This window comes from Pyrgilauda ruficollis, unplaced genomic scaffold (genome assembly GCF_017590135.1).
Source record: "Pyrgilauda ruficollis isolate IOZ18807 unplaced genomic scaffold, ASM1759013v1 scaffold15, whole genome shotgun sequence".
Classification (NCBI taxonomy): Eukaryota; Metazoa; Chordata; class Aves; order Passeriformes; family Passeridae; genus Pyrgilauda; species Pyrgilauda ruficollis.
In genome coordinates this window covers 14883514-14905062 of record NW_024513654.1, presented here as the reverse complement: position 1 = coordinate 14905062, position 21549 = coordinate 14883514, and the positions used below count along the sequence as shown (strand labels likewise).

General features: G+C 36.4%; 1 protein-coding gene across 2 annotated transcripts in view; it reads left to right on the top strand.

Moving 5' to 3' along the window:
* The window catches only part of DNTT (DNA nucleotidylexotransferase), a 79666-nt gene extending 58540 nt beyond the window's left edge, over window positions 1-21126 (top strand). Inside the window, exons 10-11 of one of the 2 annotated variants that reach the window (XM_041461457.1) lie at window positions 1360-1443; window positions 20963-21126. In XM_041461457.1, coding sequence (XP_041317391.1) covers window positions 1360-1443; window positions 20963-21049 — 171 coding nt within the window. In that variant the 3' untranslated portion in view covers window positions 21050-21126. The remainder of the gene's footprint in view (window positions 1-1359; window positions 1444-20962) is intronic. The other variant, XM_041461456.1, reaches the window with a different exon arrangement.
* Window positions 21127-21549: the final 423 nt, after the last annotated feature.

Sequence of the window (21549 nt, the reverse complement as noted above, 5' to 3'; positions counted from 1 at the left end):
TTAAAAAAAAATATTCCTGATGTCCACACATCACATTTCATGCTGTCATCCACCCCGATCGTGGGTTGGAGCTGATGAATTCATCACTAACTTTTCTGGATGTCTCTCTAGGAGAGTTAAGTTCTATTTTCCTTGAAGCTTAGTGTTTAGGTTTATAAACTAGAGAACTAGGTTTTTGGTCAGTTGTGTTGTCTTTTTACATCATGATACTGTTAACAAGCAATTTAAATGGTTACAGAGTAGAAAGATGATTTGGAAAGTGTCACATAATTTTACAGTAAATTAAACATTTGAGGAAGAGATATTCTGAATTGGAACTTAATTTGTTTTGTAGGAAATTGAAAACTATTTAACATCTTTCTTTTTGGACTAGATCAGATGTTTTGTTTCAGTTGCATTTTAATTGACTCTTAAATTGTAAAAAACTGGAAAAAAATTAAAATTAGACATTAGTTTTGAACTAGAATAAAATACATTTTGATTTATGTTTTAATAAGAAAACTTGAAATGATGTCTACTTTCACAATAGACACTAGTTAGCTGGCATAATATAAAATAGTACACTCTTTTAAAAACAAAAAATTCTACCTAATGCAAACTCAAAAGATTAATCTCTCTCCAGACAGAATTATTTTTTAATCTGTTCTACATGCTTGCCTTCTGATGTTTATTTTTAAGGGAGTGTTTATATGGTACAATGGAGAGCTTCTGAGCCTGCTCTGAATTATCTTTTTGATGTGCTGGAAGCAGTACTGGTACCTTGCCACTCTGTTCTACTCAGGTTAATTGAAAGCAGGATGGTTTAGACCTGGAAAAATGTTGAAATTGATGTGTTCTCGTGCTGAGCTTGAGTTACTTCAGTCACTTTTTTGAGATAAAAAAATGTATTTGTTTGGGCTTTGGATTAAGTTCTGCAGACTTTGGGGTCCTTTCTTATCCTGGAAGTGTTTGGTGACTTAAAAGCCCTTCTCTCAACTCTGTAGATAGGAGTCTACACTAAAAACACACAGTGTGAGGCCCTTTGGATAAGTAAGCAATGACTTCATGACTTTTTCTCTGCCTCACTGAGCTCCTACTCCCTGTTGGGCTAATTCACCTGCAGACTGTGGGAGCCCATCACAGGTTTACTTTCTTATACAGAGCCCAACTACTGTCACAGTAACTGACTGATGGATGGATGCAAATGTTTGGCTTCCTTATCCAAACTTTTCCCTTCAGATGATTGATTTTATCAGACTATATTCCTTTAACAGAGGTAATTTTTAGACCCTAGTTTATTATTTGGTTTGGTGTTAGAAGGTGCAAAGAATAAGAATTTTGGTTTGTGCATGTGTTTCATATTTTCTCTATCTTTGACAGCAATTTGGACGTGATTTGCGGAGGTATGCTGCACATGAAAGGAAGATGATACTGGATAACCATGCACTATATGACAGGAGAAAGGTACTGTTTATTCTCAGAAATAAAGCTAATGTGTTATTATTTTCGAGTGTGCATTTCCAGTTACTTTTTTATATTCAAGTATATAGAATATCTTAGCTTGATTATCCATTTGGTGGTAAAATAGTTCCACCTTCACATCATTTAGTTTCACTGGAACAGCCTCATTAAATCTGAACAAGTAAGTCTGGAAATCCTTTTTTTTTTTTTTTTTTTGGCAATTGTGAAGTAATTCCTGAAATGTAACAAGAAACATGAATTAGATGTTTGTGTTTGATAGGAACTGTGCAGCCTTCACAGAAGTGAGAACAAACCATCTGCGAGTATTTGAAAAATGTACTTCACTGCCCCACTGTCTCAGAAGGAGAGATCATTTCTGTGTCCCCCACACACTTTCAACTCCTGTTGGTCTGACATTGCATAGGAAGAGGGGACATTGAGTGTTACAGGCTCAGTTGGAAGGCTTGAGGAAGTTTATGCAGGGTATGACACTAAGTAGGGATTATGGATCATCCTGCTTTTAAAGCCCTGCATTCAGAAGTCTGGGTGGAGTTCACTTTAGTCAGGCTTGGTAGCCTGGGGAGTAATTGGTATAATTTCTGGTATATAGGCTCTTGGCTGCAGTTATACTGAACTCTGCATTTATCTGGCTTAATGTCTTTATTTGCATTAGGCCATTTAAATAATAAGCAAAAATCTATACTGAAGATGCTTATTGATGTCAATATAGGGAACGGCAAAGTACCACGTGAAGATTTTACATTAATCTTTCCTATATATTCTTTATAGATTGGAGACTGCTTTCAGCCCCCCTGCTTACATGCAATATTGTCTCATTGCTTCTTTCTGAGATGCAGGAGTGATCTAAGCCATCACTCCATTTCAGCTGTCTCCATATGTGCTCATCAGGTCCAGATGTTGCTATAGCATCCTCAGTTCACATGGAAACCTGGGGAAATTATCAGGCTAATTATCCATTTAGTCAGATATCCTGTCGCCAGCAATTGTCAATACTAGATGCTTCAGAAGAAAACATAAAATCAGTAGTAGATAAATATGCTATCATGTGTCTAAAGAGGATGTTTCTTCACAAACTCAGGGATGATGTCAGTGTATTCCTGCCTGTTTTTATATTTTGAAAGTATTTAAAATATAAACTCTTCTTCTCAACATAACATGGTTGGTGTTATTATCTGCACATTAATATGTGCTCCATTCAATAGCTTTTTGGGTGTAACAGAAAATGGCACTAGGGAAAACCAAACAATTCTAGGAATCCCAGTGTTATTTTTTGTATGCAGCAAAATTTGCCTGCTTGGTGTATGGGTATGTATCATTATATCTGCTGCTTTTACTCAGAGCCCTGAAGCTTTCAGGGATGCAAAATGGACACTGTTCTTTCATGAACAACATCAGTCAGTATTACTTTTTCTTGATTATATTTCGGCTTTATAACTGATATACCATTAAAATCTTTGGGGACGGGGATGGGGGCAGGGGGATTGAGTTTCCATGTGTTTTTGACTTAGCCATAGATTAGCCATGATGATTCACAGATAAATGATTCATTTATCTTCACAGTATCCTCTGGGAAGAAAGATGTTCTTGTCATCCCAAATTTTCAAGTAAAGAGCAGAGGCAGAGAAAGGTTTAAGGTCTTAAACATCCATTGATTTCAAGGGCCCTGCATTTGCAGTGTCCGGCCTTAAGTTTTTCCTGTTGAGTATCTGCCTTGGAAATTTGAAAAATCTGAAGAAATGTGTATACCCATGTTGTGGTTCCCCAAACTATCAACTGTAACTGTAATTTAGTCTCCAGACCGTCTACATGTCTGAGTCTCAATTTACATTTCCTCAGTTCCTCAACTGTACTGCCCAAAACTGAAGAAATGGACCTAAAGCAAGGTCTGAGAAGAAAAACTCAGAAAATTTTCCTTATTCCTTATCATAAGGCAGGAGTTCTTCACAAAGGCAAAAAAAACCCAAAAACCAGCAAACCAAAAACCATACTGAATGAAACCCAAAACACCCAGACCAAATCTTCAGGGAAAATTTCTACTGCCTTGACCACAAGGTCCTTAATCTACGATTTCCATATATCAATTGAGGCACATGGTTGGGTCAGCTGTCCCTTTCAGGAAGGGACTTGGCTTTCAAATCTGTCATCATCCTCCTTGCTCCCCAATATCTAGGTCTGCCATTTCTCATTTAGTTGCAAACACAGCTAGTTTGCTTCCAAATTCTGTTTTTTTTTTGCTGTAAACCACAGATGCACTGCAGATTTCAAACACAAGGAGTTGTGTTAATATGTTGACTCAGCAGAATACTGTTCTTGTTTCTGCTGCAGTCTCAGAAAGAGCTAAATTGCATTAGCTGACTTTTTCCACACAGAAGGAAACTTCCAAGGCAGATATGCAATATGAAAAATTTCAGACCAGGCAGCACTGAATTTATAATCTGCTTAACACAGGCTCTTTTTTCAAATAATGTTATTCTAACAAGAAGCAGAGAGATTACTCTCTGGCAAGTATATGAATATTTATAATCCAATGTGTTAAATTCAAATATATTTTGAAATTACTTTTAACTTTACAATTTTGTACTAAGATATTCCCACAAATGAGTTTGAACAAAAACCTTCCATACTGCCACCCAGTGTGTAATATGATCAGAAATGTGCAGAATGTAGCAATGGTGTCTGTCTGTGAAATTTGATGGCCTATAGTGGAAGAGGAGAAGTTTGCAGTAAATTGTGTGGCTGCCAAGGTTGATTAATTTTTAGGGTCATCAGAGTAGTATGCTTAAAATAAGTGATAAAAATAATATGTAATTTTGCACAAGGGAACATATGCCCAAATTTTAAAATGTTTAGGGTTGGTTTGTTGGTTATTTTTTACATTAAACCATGAAGAGCAGAAACTTTATTCTAATCCTTGGGCTTTTCATTTAAAATGGTTTGACTCATAAGGAACAATAAAAACATGGGTATTTTATTTATACTGTCTCATAAAATTAGATTGGAACATGAACATTTGTGTTTCATAAGTATATTTCTCTTTGTGAGAGGAAATCTTCCTTTCTTAAAGCTAAAAACATCAGGAAGCAGATATCCCTTGTGCAAGCTGCTCAAGATCCCTCAACACAACCTTAATTAAGGTTAATTAGGCACCCCATGTGAAAGTTGAAACATATATTTTCCATATTTCTCTCCTGGTCTGCTGAAGAGAGGTCATCTTATATCACTGGCTCTGTCCAGGCAGACAAACCTTCATGCACAACTCTAACAGTCACTGGGGTATTGACAGGTAGAATTTGGGAGCTGGACCAAATCCTTTTTGCTTCATTCTTTTTCTTTTATTAGTCTGTGTGTACAGAAAAAAATATAGGAAGATCAGGAAGAGTCAAACTATTCCTTGATCCTGTGGAAGACCAAGTCCTTTCCTTAAAACACACTTGCCTGTCATAATTTAAAATTTTTCAAGTTATTATAAGAAGTTAATAAACCATGCTATAGCAAATATTATTTGCTCTTATTTAATTTCTATTTGGTGGAATGTAACTGTACTTGTAAGAAATGTCATTCATTACAAAAGAAAACAATTTCCTGATTTGCTCTACATTTCAATATATAATTCAGTATACTTTATTCTTCTATATTAATATTTATCAGCTGTTTGGCGCAGATGCTTGAACTGTGGCCCACTGCTTGAAATGTGATGCATGTCACAGAATCCCAGATTCCAGCTTTCAAAGGGCTGCAGCAGGAGAGAGTCCTGCTTACTTTAATGTATTTCCAAAGGGATTCTGCCAGGAATTGGGAGCATTAACACAGCAGTTAGGAATCAATTACATAGCTTTGCAGATGGGAACAAAAGGAAGAGAAATTTTCTCCTGGGACTTGTTACAAAGTTACACTGTGAAATTATTCCTTAGCCTTGATTTATTTTTTTTTCTTTCTAGTGTGAATCTTTTTCGTATATTTGTTGGTTTTGGAAGACAGTGTGCAATTATGAAACTAATGATTTTTTCAGTTCTGTAATAAGAAGGGCATTTCTGTAGATCTTCCTTTCACAGGAAAATTGTGACAAAAAATTGAAAATTTGCTACCAATTATCTGTCAGCCTCTTTTACATGAAAAGATGAGTGTCTGTAGAACTGTGTACTAAAGGTATGGAAATTAGCACTTGTATGTTCCAACCTGAGGTATGTAGTTCCTGTGATTTACACCAGCTGGAGGTCAAACCTAACTGATCCCCACTCTTACAGAGTAGAGTTCACTGATGAGTCATGAGGAAGAAAGAGAAGTTGTACATTCCCCATGTCTTATGGTATTACTGCTGCTACAAATGGCATGATATTTTTATGAATGGGCAAATAAAATTCTCACTGTAACACTTCCCCTATTCATGAATGAACAATACGCTCTCTATGAAAAATAGAAATGGTTTTGCAAAAAAAACCCCAACCAAACCATTTCTCTATGTGAAGCATAAGTCAGGTCAGCTGAACAGTAGGCTCTTCCTTGGAAAAATTAAAGTCCTCAGTCTGTAAACCAGGACATCAACAGTTGTTTTGACACTCCTCTGTGTTGACTAGGAAGCAATTATCCCTTAACCCACAACAAAAAGTTTTTGGGTACAGTGTGCATTGTCTCTGGACTAGTGGTGTGTATACTAGGGCATTGTTGGCAAGTTTTGACATCTTGACAGCTTTTTACCTGGGAAATAGACATCTAGTGGATCTAACTAAAGGTCATTTAGCCTTCCTTGGTCTCACTTCTCATCAGTAAAACCTAGTTCCCATGATGGAAATGTGCAGTAATGGTAAGTAGTTAACCACTAAAGAAAAAGGTATTTCACTTTAATGAAGAATTTTGATCACCCAGTGTTTTGTCTTTAAAACTAGAAGAGAGAACAAAGGTTTAATGGAGAATTTTGATTATTCAAAATTTGCTTGGTTTCTTTGAGGGAAAGTAAAAATGTTGGCACTTTCTACTAAAGGAATTTCTTTCTGCATCTTGGCTTTGGAAACAATCCATGGATCATACTGTTCCAAACCTCCAAAGCTCAGACAGCTCTTGGGGCTGCAAGCTCTGAGGCATTTGCTTGGCTGGCTGCTCCAGGCCCATGGAGCCAATGAGCTCTGGGGACTCTGGCTCTGAAGTACTTAAAATGACTTACTTGAACTCAGGCTCTCAGTAGCCTGTCAGGCAGGATTTTGAGAAGATGTGCAAGCTGGCAGGAGCTCAAATAGGTTTAGTTTTTTGTTTTTTTTTTTTTTCCAAAGTGCCTGGTAAACTAGATTCTATTGGATTGTACTTTTTTTTTCAGGGCAATATTTTGATAATTGCATAATTTTTATGGAACACCCAGGATAAGTGAATAGAAAAATTCCAACAAAGTAAAATTCATTAGTGCTTTGCTGATTAGATCTGTTCAAAAGGCAATGTGATATTATTTTTGTGTGACTATGCCTGTGTTAGGTAAAAATACTCTTCCCTAGAACTGTCTCTTCTCTGGGAATCCTGGGAAGTTGCATTCTAGTGATTCTCAGCCAGCCAAATCCATATAGCATCTTTTTCAGTGCAGGTTGCTGTGAGGACATCCCAAACTTAACTACAGGAAATGCTTCTGAAAGATCTGCTGTTCTGTGCAAAACCCAGCCCTGCCACTTACATTGTGGATGAATATGACCTTTTCAAATGCAGGATTTATCTACCTTTTTCACTATTGCTTCCTAGTTAAATTTCCTTATCTTAATTAATTTAAAATTAGCACAATTTCCAAATACTTCAGAATCCGTAAGAAAATAAACATATTTTTGTTTGTTTTTACATTTTGGTAACTATTTGGAAACTATTCCTTGGAATTAAAGTAAAGAATGAGGTTTAAAACTCCCTCTCTGTATGTCACACAGGTTCAGCTGCAGTGGGGTTCCCTATTGCTCTTTCCTTTCATTCAGAATATATTTCTTTTTCTTGATGCTGTTTGCTGTTCAGCAGCTACTCAGAACCAGCTCTGCATAAAACATGAACTAACTTCAACTGTTCCATGCTAGAAATTCTGAGTGATATATTTCCTCAAATTGCTATCCTTTGGGCATGGAAGGGAGCATGGGAGAGTTGAGCTGAATGAGCAGTGGGATGGGGCTGGATGCCTTAGACTGCTGCAGGTACTTTTCTCTAATCCTGTTTCGTGTCAGGAGATTTCTAAGGATGGCATGTGGAAGAGCTTCGTGGCTGGATTGTGGCCATGTAGAAAGTGTCTCTCTCCTGCATTTGATACACCATTCACCAGTGGTGGAAATTCTCAAACCAAGTGTGAGATCGGAGGATAGAATTTTTCTTTGGAGGATTGAATTTGTCTTGTAAATTCTGATTTATAGCTTGTATAAACCCATATATTTTCACAATATTCCAGAAAATCCATTTCAAGTCCAGTTATTACTTTGTGCTGTTCATGGCAGCAAAAAGAAGTGATGTAAATAATTAGCATTGCTTATTTTTGGGAAAGAATAGATGGAGTTTTTGGGATATAATAGGTTAATTGAATTATTTGCATATGAATGTTCTTGCACTGACATTGTAGGTTGATTTTTTTTGTAAGAGAAGGATCATGAGCTCAGTGTTATTTTGAAGAGTCATTGAGGCAGAAAGCAGTTATTAATTTTATGTTCTATGTAAATTTAAGATGGGAAATAGGTCCCTTAATGTTTTCTATTAGAGAAATACTGGAAAAAATATGACACTATTCAGATGACTGATTGATGATTGATGACAATTTTGCATTTTAAAAACCTTGTATGAATTTGAATGGCATGAAATGTTATTTGGTTGTTGAATAACAAGAGAGGTGGTTTATATAACTGTTCTGCATAACAAACTCACAAGATGCTCTGAAAACTTCATAATGGGACCCAGCTTTTCAAGCCATTAAGTGCTGTACAGTTACACTGAGTATAGTAAGATTCTGTGATCCCAGATTTTTTAAGAGAAAGTTTACTTTTTCTTGGACAGCCATAATAAGCATGAAAGGGGAAATTTATCCTGGGATTTCTTTCACACTGTGAAGCTCACATGCCCTCAGTTGTCACCATCAGTATTGCAGTGTCCTTTACCATTTGCCTGCAGAGTGAATTCCTATCTACAAAAATCCTCACTGACTCTTCAGGCAGGGCTTGTCCTGCCTCCCTTAGCACATATCTCTACAGCCAAATGAAGGTGTGATTACAGCCCCAGTAAGTGGCTATTTTATGGCAGCAGTGCTCTGGTGAGCTGGCTTCAGGGGGTCTGAGTTCTGCTACTGCCCATGTTCTGCCCAAGTAGCTGCTTCACAGACAAGCTCTGTGTTTGCAGCAGGCAGCCCTTCCAGCCATGCCTGGCAACATCCTTGAGCCTCTGGCCTCTCTCATAATATTCCAATTTTTCTCTGGCTGAGTCTGCATTTGTGTTGTGCCTTTTTTGAAACACGGCTTACCTGACAGTGACCATGCTGGTGCAAAAAGTCATTTTCGTATGTTCCTGTGGTGCCTTGGCTCAGAGGACAGAAACTGCTCTGAGGAAGCCAGACTGATTGCAGGTGGTTGGGCGGTTACCTGCACTGCCAGAACTTTGTAAATATGTCTCCTAATAAAAAGCCAGCTTTGTTTTTCAAGCAGGTATTTTTCCTTTCACTGCCCAACACATTACTTCTCAAAAACTTTTGCCATTAGGAAGAGCTGTCTATGATTTTCTAACCTCATTTTATTACATGAAGTTGTGTCATAGTCACAGAATTTAATTGTGTATTCAGAAGTTACAGTCTGTAAGTCAGTTTTTTTGGTGTCATCTGAGAAAATCTACTCCACACTACCTTTCATTGAAAAAGATGCTTGCAGAAGTTTACTTGCACAGTTAAAGAGACATATTTTATGATTCTGTAAAAACTGGAAGTTATAGTCTTATTTTGGCAGATGCTGCTCTAAAATTATAATGTTATAATGGTGATATAATCAGCCTTGAGAACATCTTGATGAATTAAACATGCTGCAGCTGCACAGTTTGCTTTAGACATCTGCAACAATGACTGGATTAAAGCTACAGTAAACATAAAGATCCAAAATTTATAATATTGATTTCCACTGTGCTCTCTACAACTACCTGAAAGGAAGTTGTAGCCATGTGGGGCTTGGCCTCTTCTCCCAGGCAACAGTGACAGGGCAAGAGGACACAGTCTCAAGCTGCATCAGAGCATCATTGAACATCAGGAAGAATTTCTTCACAGAAAGGCTGATTGGACAGTGGAATGAGCTGCACAGGGAAGTCACCGTCCCTGGAGGTGTTTAAGGAAAGACTGGATGTGGCACTCAGTGCCATGGTCTGGTTGACAAGCTGGTGTTGGGTCACAGATTAGACTTGATGGTCTCAGGGGTCTTTTCCAACCTAATCGATTCCGTGATTCTAAGATTACTACTACAATTAAACACTGAGTGATTGTAAAGAGATGCACATACTTTCACTTATGTTTCAATTCTTCTCACTCAGGAAAGTGGAAATTGCATATGTGATTTGGGTGATTTTTTTCTTTTTGCACCTGGTCTATTTTTTAAAATTAAGAATGAAAATAATCTACTTTTCTTACCTCCTGGTAACTTAAAAAATGATTATGCATTTTCTTATGTGTTTAAGTGTTCTTCTCCTTAGTGTTCTCTTAGCATTTTAAATGTTTCTCATTCAGCATATGATTGGTCATTTTTACAAAGTTTGCATGTAATTCATGTATATATTTAGCTAAAACTAATCTCTTTGCAATACCAAGCTGTACATCTAACACAAAGATAAAAGTACCTAATTGTCATTTCCTATGCTCAGTGTGTTTTTTTAAGCAGTTCAGTTAAACCTGTATTGCTAATGAAAAGACATCTCTCCAAATGCATAAGTAGGTGCAAATCCTGAATATTTTGACTATACGTTTTTACTCATTTTAATTTCTATGGCAGTAGAGAATCAGTAATTTTCAGTTGTGTTAATTATTCAATCAGTATGCTGGGGTAGGTTATCAAATGGGGGGTAGGTTACTAAGTCTCATATTTTCTGTCAAAAGAAAAAGTAATTAATTTGAGAAGAAGCTAGGTGGAGAGGAAGCTGGAAAAGGAAGCAGCTGAGGACCAGAGAGGAAAATGGCATAGAAGTGGGAGTCAGAAGGGGATGGTGGATGTACAAATTTGATGAATACATGCAGAGTGGCTGGAAAAAGCAATGGGGAATGGAAAGGGTAGATTTAATTAGCAGTTCCATTGTGGAAAGGAATCTAGGCTGGTTGAAGAGACAACTGTAAAGGACCACAAAAATAGAATGACAGGGAAGAGATGTAAGTGGAAGTTTGATGGACTGAAAAAGAAATTAAATTCATCAGGCTAATGCTCTAAGCTGGCAACAAGAGGTAGGTAAACGTTCTGCTGCCCCAAATAACAGAGTAAACCATGCATGTCTCACTTAACTCTGGATATGGTGTGAGAGGAGCCTAGAGCTACATTAGAAATCTGAGAGCAGACATCAACAACTTAGCATAGGGGAGTAGCCGACACAGGGAGCTAGAACAGATACAGATTTTAAAAGCTCAGTTTCCTAAGACTGATTGATCCCACATCGGTCTGCAACTCAGGATTGTGTCAGTGCTGTCAGCAAATATTTGTTAGCCCTGTAGCACAGTACATTTCCTGCCTAGTGAACAAAGCCTAAGCATCTTACAGGATTTGAAGTAAGCAGCATTTCTTTGAAGAAATGAAGTCTCTATGCATAAACATAGGAAAATTGAATTAAGGTCAAAATTCAATCCATCACATTCTGGGATTTCTTAAATTGCACGTCTTTGATTTTGCAATCCCAATAAAGTTCTTCTGTAGTGGTTTGTTTATAGTAATCCCATATGAATTACTCACAACTGAGTTTTGTTTAAGCCAGGATTCTGCTTTTTTCCTCATTTCATTCACCCTTACGAAGCTTTATAAGGTAAAACACAAAAAAACCAACAGTGTTTGACAAAGCTGCTGTAAATAGCACAGACTTAAAGTGAAATATGTGTATAGCTAAAGTGAAAAAAGAAATAATCCCTGAGAATATTTTTAACAACATTGTGGTAGTACAGAGATTGTCAGAGAACTGCAGGGACAATAAGTTTTTGATCTGTTTTTGTTTACAGCAGTGTGCTACTTAACATGTTAAAATTTTTGCCTGTGTTGCCAGACAGGAAGTTCCAAGTTTCCTTTCACTTAGTGTACCCCCAAACTAAAAACATTTTAGTCTGGATGCAATCTATTGTGGAATGTTTTTAATTTTTAAAATTGTAATGGGAGATGGGAATGCATAACAATGTAGTGTTTTGCAACAAAGTAACCACAGATCTGTCATTTTAAACAGACAATAGCTCCATTTTATGTACAATATGGTCCTGTTTACAAACTAAATTTTAGCAAGTTCTGTTAAGTCAACAGATAATGTTTTTTGATATTTTATTTTCCAAACTGTCAGTACTTCAGCACTGGTCTTTTTCTTTCTCCTTCATGAAAACTACTTGGAGTAAGTAGATTGAGTGTAGAAAACATGAAGATATTTTGTTACACTATGTTATGATATAGCTGGGTAAGTGCCTAGAATATTCTAATGTTAGCCTTATTATTCTATTTTACTTGATTAATTTATTTCTTACTGTTCAGAATTTAATATCAATAAACCTCTAAGAAGAGCAAGAGATGAGTTTAAGAGAAACATTCCAGTCTGGTATTTCTGATTAAAAGCACAGGACAAGTCCAGTGGTAAAATGAAATGAGAATTTATGATTATGGCTTCTATTACATTCAAAAATTATTCATGCCCAGAATTATTAGAATAAATTCCACTGCATTATTTTGCATCAGTACCATTACACATGATTCTGCCTGAGGGTATCAAGTCAATGGGTAGTGCTTGCAATACTGCTTTTTCAATCATGCTTTGTTATACTGTCATTTCAAAAAGTAATTCTTTTTCCCTCTGATTTATTTATCATCTTGTTTGTAGCTGGCTTAGGAACAGATTAGATTTTATTTTAAGGCAGGCATGCAGATCTGAATATTACTGCAGAAAATACCAGTTAAACCTTAAAATTACATATGGAGATAATATATTGTCAGAGAAACTTCAGGTTATTGCTACTGAAAAGTGTTATGATACTGTCAAATGAAAAATGCATTGTGTCTGCAAATGTTGTGGGGTATTATTATTGAATTTGTTGACATACTTCATATTTCTAGCACAATTAGTACTTCATCATTTATGGTCTATAATTATAAATTTGTTTGTGCTGTTGATAGTCTCATTCATAGTCATAGCTTAAATAGTTCATAAAATGTCTAATTGCAAGTAAAGCAAAAATCACCAATAGCCAGTCTTAAAAACAAACCTCTTCAAAAAAAAAACAAATTAAAAACATTGGGAAAAGCACAGAAGCAAAAACACTTGAAAGTTGCTAGTCATGTTGTTTAGGAAAGTACTAGAGGACAGATTGTCAGATGTTATAATTATCCACAAAGTATAAACAATGCATGTTGACCATAATGAAGCTAAATTCTGATGGGTAATTACTACACAGTTCCTTGGGGCTTGATTCTGTAATGTTTTTTTTCATCAAGCAATGTTTCATGTTGAGAGTGTTGTCTGACAGAGTACTGGTGGAATGAGCTGCTGCCCCTCTCAGGGTAGATAGCAGTATGAATATCAGGACCATGAAGAAGTTTCATTTTTCCATGGTACTTTCTGGCAGTGTTCATACTATGCAAGACAATCATTGAGTACAATTATTTGAAAGCTCTTACATAATGACAGGTTTGAATACATTTTTATATGGAAATTGCTTTACTTAGCCTATTTTTCTTCCTGTTTCCTCCCCACCTTCTCCATAAAATCATTTTGCTTGCTGTGAAGGTTACTGAACGCAATGACTCTTGTTAGCACTTTGTCTATCTGATGATCAGCTGGAGATTTTAGAGAAGTAGCCACTATTTTACAGATCAGTGTTATGTTGTACTCCCGTACTTTTATTGTCTGTTGAAGGCACTCAACCTCCTGTCAGTCAGTGCACTGCAGGAATTTATGGATCTTCCATAAAGCTTTTTCTACAGTTGCTTTATAAAATTCTGTGTCTGTGAGTGGTGTAAAATTGCAAAGCTATTTGTTATGCTGAGGCTCAGAGCAGATTTATGCTTTTCACCGAAGACGTACACCATTCATTCTTGTAAAGTTAGCAGTAGCATAGAGAAGGAAGAGAAAATTGCTGCCTTCCTGCTTAGTGCTTGCAGAGCCTGCTTTCACCTTGCCCATGGTAGGTCAGCAGAGAGGAATGGAGAGGGTTGTGATGCTGAAGGTAAGGCTGCCTGGCACAGCATGACAGATCTGAATGACAGCCGGAAATCCTGGTGCATGGGCTGCAATTGGTCATGGATAGATCAAAGAGATGCACCTTCATCTGTTAAAAAGAAATGGAATCATAGTCCCTGTGGCTCAACATTGATATCACTTAATTCTGATGTCAATAATTTTTAAGTGTTGGTGGTGGCTCTGGGCTCCTGTTAGTAATTTTAGTAAAAATCTCTCACTGTTACCATATGTATTCCTTTTTGACATATAGGATGTAAAACACAGCCCACTCTCTCGCTTAAGGTGATGCTCTGTGACTCAAGTTCCACATGGTAAGGGTAGAAAATAGCATGGAGCTAGGTATTTAGGGAAGATTTTAAAGAAATATGCTTGGGAGAGGATAGCTTTCATTACTTGTATTATTGTAAGTTATATAATGAACCAAGTAATGATGCTTGTTTTTAGGTTAGTAAACTCAAATAGAGACAAAAACACATGACAATTATGTCAGCAAAATGCTTATTTTCCTTGAAATCAGTTCCTAACTATTGTTATGAAGAGTTATTATGCATTTTCTGATAGGTGTCCTCAGACCTTGTGGCTTATACTTCTTAGATCTCCTATCTGCACCAGTTAACCAACAAATTCAATCTGCAAAAAATCACTCCAGAAAGTGATTGCTTTTTGATAATGAGGAAGGTGAGAATATATTTTTTGCAAGTAAACAGCTTTTGAACAGGGAGTAATTGAAACACTTGAAGTTTGCAACATACTTTTTCTCCCTTCCTTGCAGCTGCTCCTTTTGCTGTGTCACTTTCCAGGCACTTGCCTGCACCTTCCTCTCAGAAACACACTGACCCACTCATCCATTCAGATGAAGAAAAACCAGGTTAAGCTTTTTATTCAACCTGCTGCAAGGCCCTAACTAAGTCTTAACTAAGGCCCTAATAAGTTTATCTAAAGTATTGCACTATTCTATGTGCCCTTGTTTGCTTTTTCACTGGCTGGTGGTAGGAGTCAATTTGTGTGGTTCTGTAAATTTTGGCTTGATTAATATGTTCTGAATCATTATATTAGATATTTTAGTCTGAGTTTGCATCTACTTGAATTCAGAAATGTCTGGACTCAAATTCCACTGAAATTTTCTCTTCACTACTTTCTTCAGTTTTACCTCCCTGTCTTATTATTTGTGTTGGACTCATTCTCCATATGGAAGTTGCTGAGCTTCAGAAGCTCATCAGCATGTTCAGTATGGTGAGAACTGTTAACACAGGTGAGGTCCATGAGGAGGTCATTCAAGTCAGTCATTTAATAACTCATCCTTTTTTTTTTTTCCCACTTATTTTTAGAAAATGTTAGTAGCATCTACATATTTATGATTCCAGGATAAGCCTAATTAAATTTGATGGGGATCAAGGATAAATGCAACTCAAAGTGTTTATTCTGGGACTTCCGATAACTTAATTGTCAATAAATAGAGTGTCCAATTAGTTGTGCCATGGAGTGAATTTGGATAATTTTTCATCAATCAGTCTCTATAATCTGATTACCTCTCTTCTGATTGACCTTTCTGGGAGAAGATGTAAGTGTGAAGTTAAAACAAACATATGCTTTGCCTGTCTGTTGTGTCTTCTCTTGGGTTTTCCTGACTCAGTTGCTTTGACAGTGGTCCTTGTACTTGTCACATCCAGGGATTCTTAGACATCTGCATTCAACACATTCAATGGTTGGCTTTGAACTCAAGATTTTGTTTTAAAATTATGATTCCCTTGATAAGGGATGACTTTTTTATGACCTCTGTGTTTTCAAGTTTACTTTTTATTGTGAGCTAATGGAGGTATTCAGGCTCGTGAGGCAGCTCAGGCTTCCCAGTGGAAAACAGCATTGAACTTGTATGATTTCCTAAGGCTTGTTTGCTAAAGTTCACCAAAAATCCATGCAGCTCACTGTAGTCAAATGGAAAAGCCTTTGGGATGTCTTTAATTTTGCACTGAGACCTTCCTTGTCTTCTCACTGGATTTGTGTACTTTCAGTCACATGCACCTTTAACTCTCAAAAATAGCAGGCAAATGCAATTATATAGGTAGAAAGCACTAGGTGGGTGCCTACACATTTTAAGCTTTGCAAAATTTTACTAGTTGATGGACAACATATTTTTTGGTCTGGTCTCTGTTCTTTCTTTCTTTCTTTCTTTCTTTTCTTACTTTTCAGGCAGGCCTCATTTCTGTTTTTAAAGAATAATGTAGAGCAAACCCCAAAATTTTCTTGCAATTCTGATCATACAATAAATGAAAATGTGACTACTTCAAGCTTCCAAATGTCTTTTTATTTTTTTTCTCCTCAGTATTTTGTGGATTAAAAGAAGTTGCTTGGGGCTATTGTCATGTATTGCATTTAATATTCATATATCAAGAAAAATTTTTATGTACTACAGCTTCTTGTTAAAAAATATTTTAACAATGGTTCCTATACCATTCACAGAAGTCCTCCCAAAAAGTGTTGGTTGTTTGCACCTCTTCTGACTTGTTGGTTTTATTTCAGTATATGGTTTTTTCAACATTTTCACAGATGAGAATAAATTTAATGCTCTTCCCCTTTATTGTCAGAACCTTGCACTGAACTCGATGAAATAGGACCACTGAGTACAGAAGATAGCTGCAGTCAATCTAAGAATTGCAAGAAATGTTGAAACAAAAATACTTGAGTGCATTGTTTTGTGGATATGTGATTGTACAGACTTCCTTGATGCAATGCTCAGACTGTCTCACAAGCTGAATATTTTTGGCTTCATATGCAGGAGTTTAGGTCAAAATAATCCAAAAGTCACAAAATAATGAAATGTATACCCATACTGTCAGGTATACATTATAAAAGGCTGATTTAGTAAACACAGCTTCTTGCTAAAGTTTCTGCAGTGCTGGTGTGACCTGTGTGCCCTGGTGGTGCATCAACCCCTGAGCTGGAGAGCTGGCCCAGGGACAGAGAGCAGGTGGGGTAACACTCGGGTCAGGTAAACACACAGAACATTCCCACTGGCAATCATGTGGCAGATATGCTGCATTACCTGTTTCTGCCTTCACAATCCTTTCTGTAAGACCCTTTTGTTAATTATTTTTTCAAGAATGCAAATGCTGTTTGAGCAAATGGGATCAGAGAAAAAGGGAGTGTGACCAATGTAATAGCTTTGTACTTTTAGTCTAATATGTCATTGAGGTATATTCTATCAATTGTGGGTCTGACATTACAGTGCACTGCTTCACTGAATGCTGTGGCCTTTCATATCTAAAGAAGCTGTTGCAAGGAGTGTAAGCAGCATCATCTTTTCATTTGTCCCAATCATCTTTAATTCAAACTCTTCAATTGACTTGACTTAATGATGACTTGTGAAGATGTCACTAAAGTGGCAAATACATGTGTAAGAAATTTAAGGTGCATTGTGGTATTTTTGACCATATCTGATTAAGCAAGTCCTGTTGCTATCATCATTCATCTACAACTGACTCTACCCATAAATCTTATTTTTAGAATGGACTCTGTCCAAGCACCATAAACAATTAAGTTCCAAGTTTGCAAATGACAGTCTGTCCCCTTCTTTTCTGTTGTTCATTTATCATAGTCTTGCTTACGGCCACGGTGATAATTTCAGACATAAACTGATGGGGGTTTAGACTGCTTGGTATTTATCATTCAGTGTACTGGTAGAGCCACAAAGTTAGATATGATCATATTGTCATTATATCTCCACTTAAATAATTTTAAAAAGAAAAGGAAATATTAAGGTCATTTTACTGATGTGAATATGTGTTGCATGTTGAACAATATGAAAATCAGTGATAGAAGACAAAATTAAATTTAAGATCCCTAAACGTCTTGTGTAAGATTTTGCCATTTTAAAGCATGCAACATAATCCTGGACACAAAGTAAAGATTAGATTAAATGTGTATGTTAATGACATTCCAGGTGCTTGTCTAGAAGCGAAGTTTTATCAAAGAGTGTTTTGTAAATTACTAACAAGGTACTGTTGGCAATAATCTCTGTGCCCTTCCTCCCCACCCCAGTTTATTTCATGAAATAGTACATGAAATAACAGTCAGACAGACCTTAGTGTTCATGGTCCTTCAGGGTCTTTTGCAAAAGGATGTGCCTTGTACACAATTTTATTTATAATTTTCAAAAGGATAATAAAGTCTGCTAGAGTATGACTGCATTCTTTCTGAATTACAGCTGTGAAGCATATAAAAGTCAGGGCTCTGAAAAGAGTAGGAAAAATGGGATATGGAAGGAAATTACTTGATCTTTAAGGGCACAATTAGGCTGTGAACGAATTTTCCAATAGTTTATAAAGCAGAGTTGTGCCAGTAATCAATTAGGAAACTTCATACTTAATTCTTGTTCTTCAGCTAATACCAAGGATTATAAGGATTTAAAGAAAGAAATTAATCAAATTTCCACCACATGTCTCATCTTCAGAACAGTGGATTTCACATGTACGTACAAACGTGGAGCACTTCACTCTGCAGCAGATTCTGCTGGTTCAGAACCATCAAATCCCATTTCATTAATATGTGGTACTAACTTCTGGTTTTGGGTACTTCAAACTAATTTTCTAAGTTCATCTTCAAATGGGTTAAATAGTAATGAAATGCTACAGTGACAGGCTTAGACTTATTAATAGTATTACTTCAGTGTAATAGAGTATTTATTTTGATATTGGGCAACACACTGTTGTTGCCAAGCAATTTGGTAATAAACAGTTGGGTATCAGTCTGCTTAGAATACAATTAAATATGTGCCTTTCAAGAAGGCTGTGCTGTTGACTCTTGCTGATTTAGATAACTAAAACTAGAATTCTGCTTTATTAAGTAACGGTTTTCTTTTTGCTGGATTCGTCGTATAAAAATGTGATAGGAAACCAAGTGACAGTAGAAGTATAATGTACATGAACTTTGGCAATGATAGTTAGGATATCATAAAGCTGTGCTAGCTCTGTGCCTTCACTCTCTGCTTCTCTTTCATCAAAAGTATTATTGATTATTAATACCAAAATGAAAAATAAGAGGTAGCAACTCAAAGAAGAAAACATTTGAATGGCAATTGCTCTACATTAGGTGTAGTTAAGAGCCATGTTTACAACCACAAATGCAATGTATACATCCATTGAAATGACAGAATTGATTAAATGGGATAAGAGAAGAGTGTACCAGAAGCTCCAGAGCATTGTTTTTTTTGTAAATTTGATTGATGTTGGTGGGGCATGTTTTGGATCTCCAGAATATTAGTAAGAAGATGAAATAAAATCACAACTAGGCAAGCAGTTCATTACTTCTCTTGAGGAAAAAAGAAAAAAGCAAGAAAGAATGGTAGTGAATGCAATAATCGAATTTGCAGAACTGTATAAGCATAGATTGACATAGAAGGAAAATCATAGGTTATGATTAACATTAATAACACTTACATTGCTAAAGCAGTTGGCAGATATCAGCCAGAGATTCATTTAGAAACATTGCTCGTAGCTACTGAGAATGGTATTCAGCATCAAATACTTTGTATTAGAAATTTTCCCTGTCAAGCAAATGAAATGAGTTTAGCTTGCAGGAAAACATAAAGTGACAGAACAAAAGAAATGGAATGCAATTTGGGGTCCCAGAGATATGAAGAGCTTCTATTAAACAGTGTCTGTAACATCTGTCTACAAGTGTAAGGTTTTTTTCCTTGTTTTACTTTTATTCTTTTTTTCCCCGTAATGCAGGTGTATGGATTGCCCTCTTTTTCTTAGCAATACTAAAAGAAAAGAAAAAAAAAAGAAATAAATCCCTAAAATACTGTAATCCCAGGAGACACTTGAGGAACAAAATATCCCCAGTATTGTTGTTCAATGCGCAGTTGTTGATGTCTTCTTTCCTTTTCTTTTACCCTGTTCAATTGCTATTTTCTACCATTTTCCCCTTGTCCTATGTGAAAAAGTTCAGTATTTCTGCTGTTCGGTGTTATTTGTAGGTTCCTTTCATTCCAGAATTTGACATTTAAACTTCCTAGCAAAAAAAGGGATATTCTTACCCTATGCTTTATAAGCAATCTTTGCTGTTACAGAGACAACTTTAATTACTCAGCTCTCGGTTGTGAATGTCTGGTGCCAGAAGTTTTTCCACCATACCCTGGGTCTACTCTGATCAAATCATGGACTCCTGTTCCTGACCCATTCCCATGGGTGTGCTGGGCAGCACAGCTCTCCTGGAGGCATTGCTTGGCAGCTGACAGAGCAGAGGTGCTGCTGGCACTCAAGTTCCTAAACATTGTGGTAGTCAGAGTTTCTCCTTACTCAAAGGAATTTATCTGTGGGTTCTCCAGACAGCATCTCCTCTTTCACAGTAGAGAGTAAATCTAGAAACTCAACCCTGAAGTTTTCACAACGCTTGAGTTTGATTATTCAGAGTTGATCACTGATTTAGACTTCAAATGATTCAGGAATTGCTGAAATATTGAAATATCTTTCTTGCTTACAAACTCACCTTATTCACCTACCTTAGAAGCTTTTAAAATTATTGTTGTACTTTAGTGATGAAAGGAATGCATAAGGCTATGTACTTTATTACATCAGCCATCATACAGCACGTAGGCTTGTGAGTGTTCCTGTGTAAAAATAATCTCCTGTATTATCAGAAGTGCAGGTATAAAAAACAAAACTGCATTTTGCTGTAAAACATTCAGAAGGAGTGTGTGTAAAGAATAAAAAAGCTTGGTTCTTAATTGATGCTCTTAATGCCTGGCTATGGACAATTTGTGTCACCATCAAATCAGTTTGAATGCACTTATAGAGGACATTAATTTAAAAACGTTGATGATTTCATGAAGGAAGTCCTGCTACTGACCCTTATGGAAGGGAAACATAAGTTGGATTTGAGGGTCTTGAAAAACTAAATCAAAACGAAGTTGTGAGCTAGTCATTAAAAGTGAAAACATCAAGGAACATTAAAATTCTTTTTTAACTTGCTTTTGCATTTCAGGGTAGGCACACTGATGAAGACAGTGTATTCTATAGAGGATACAATGGGTGGAACTGTCAAATATTAACTCCTTTTCAACAGCCAAAAACATCAATTGAAATTTCTTTCTAACACCGTTATTGACTTTCCTTTTAATTTTTTTTCACAGAGGATCTTTCTCAAAGCTGGAAGTGAGGAAGAAATCTTTGCACATCTTGGCTTGGATTATGTCGAACCATGGGAAAGGAATGCTTAAAATTGTTCGCCAGTGTACATTCATCAGTTGACTGCAATGGTCTTTCTGCCCACCTTGCAGTCTGGTATAGTTATATATACATATATTAGTATTTCTGTGATAACAAAAAAACTAAATAAGTATTAGAAGACACTTGCACTTGCTAATGTCCTAGAAGAGTTTAAGTTTTTCAAAATCTTTTCCAGTCCTTTCTAGTTTTGAAGCTTCTACGTGGGAGTGATAAGACAGAGCTTGTTTTGGGGGAAAAACTTGGAACTGGTGAGGTTTTTGCTTATGATAGGAATTTACCATTAGTATGAACAATACTTGTTTTTTAAAGTAGTCAGCTACAACAATATGTAAATAATTCAAAACATTTGAGCTGAGTCAAAACATTACTGAAATGTATGCTGGTCTTTAACTGAATTTCTTATGTATTTTGCTGAATCCATGTATAAAATGGCTCTGTATATAAGGCTTAATGACCTAGGCAGTAACTACTTTGCAGTCTCAGCAACTTG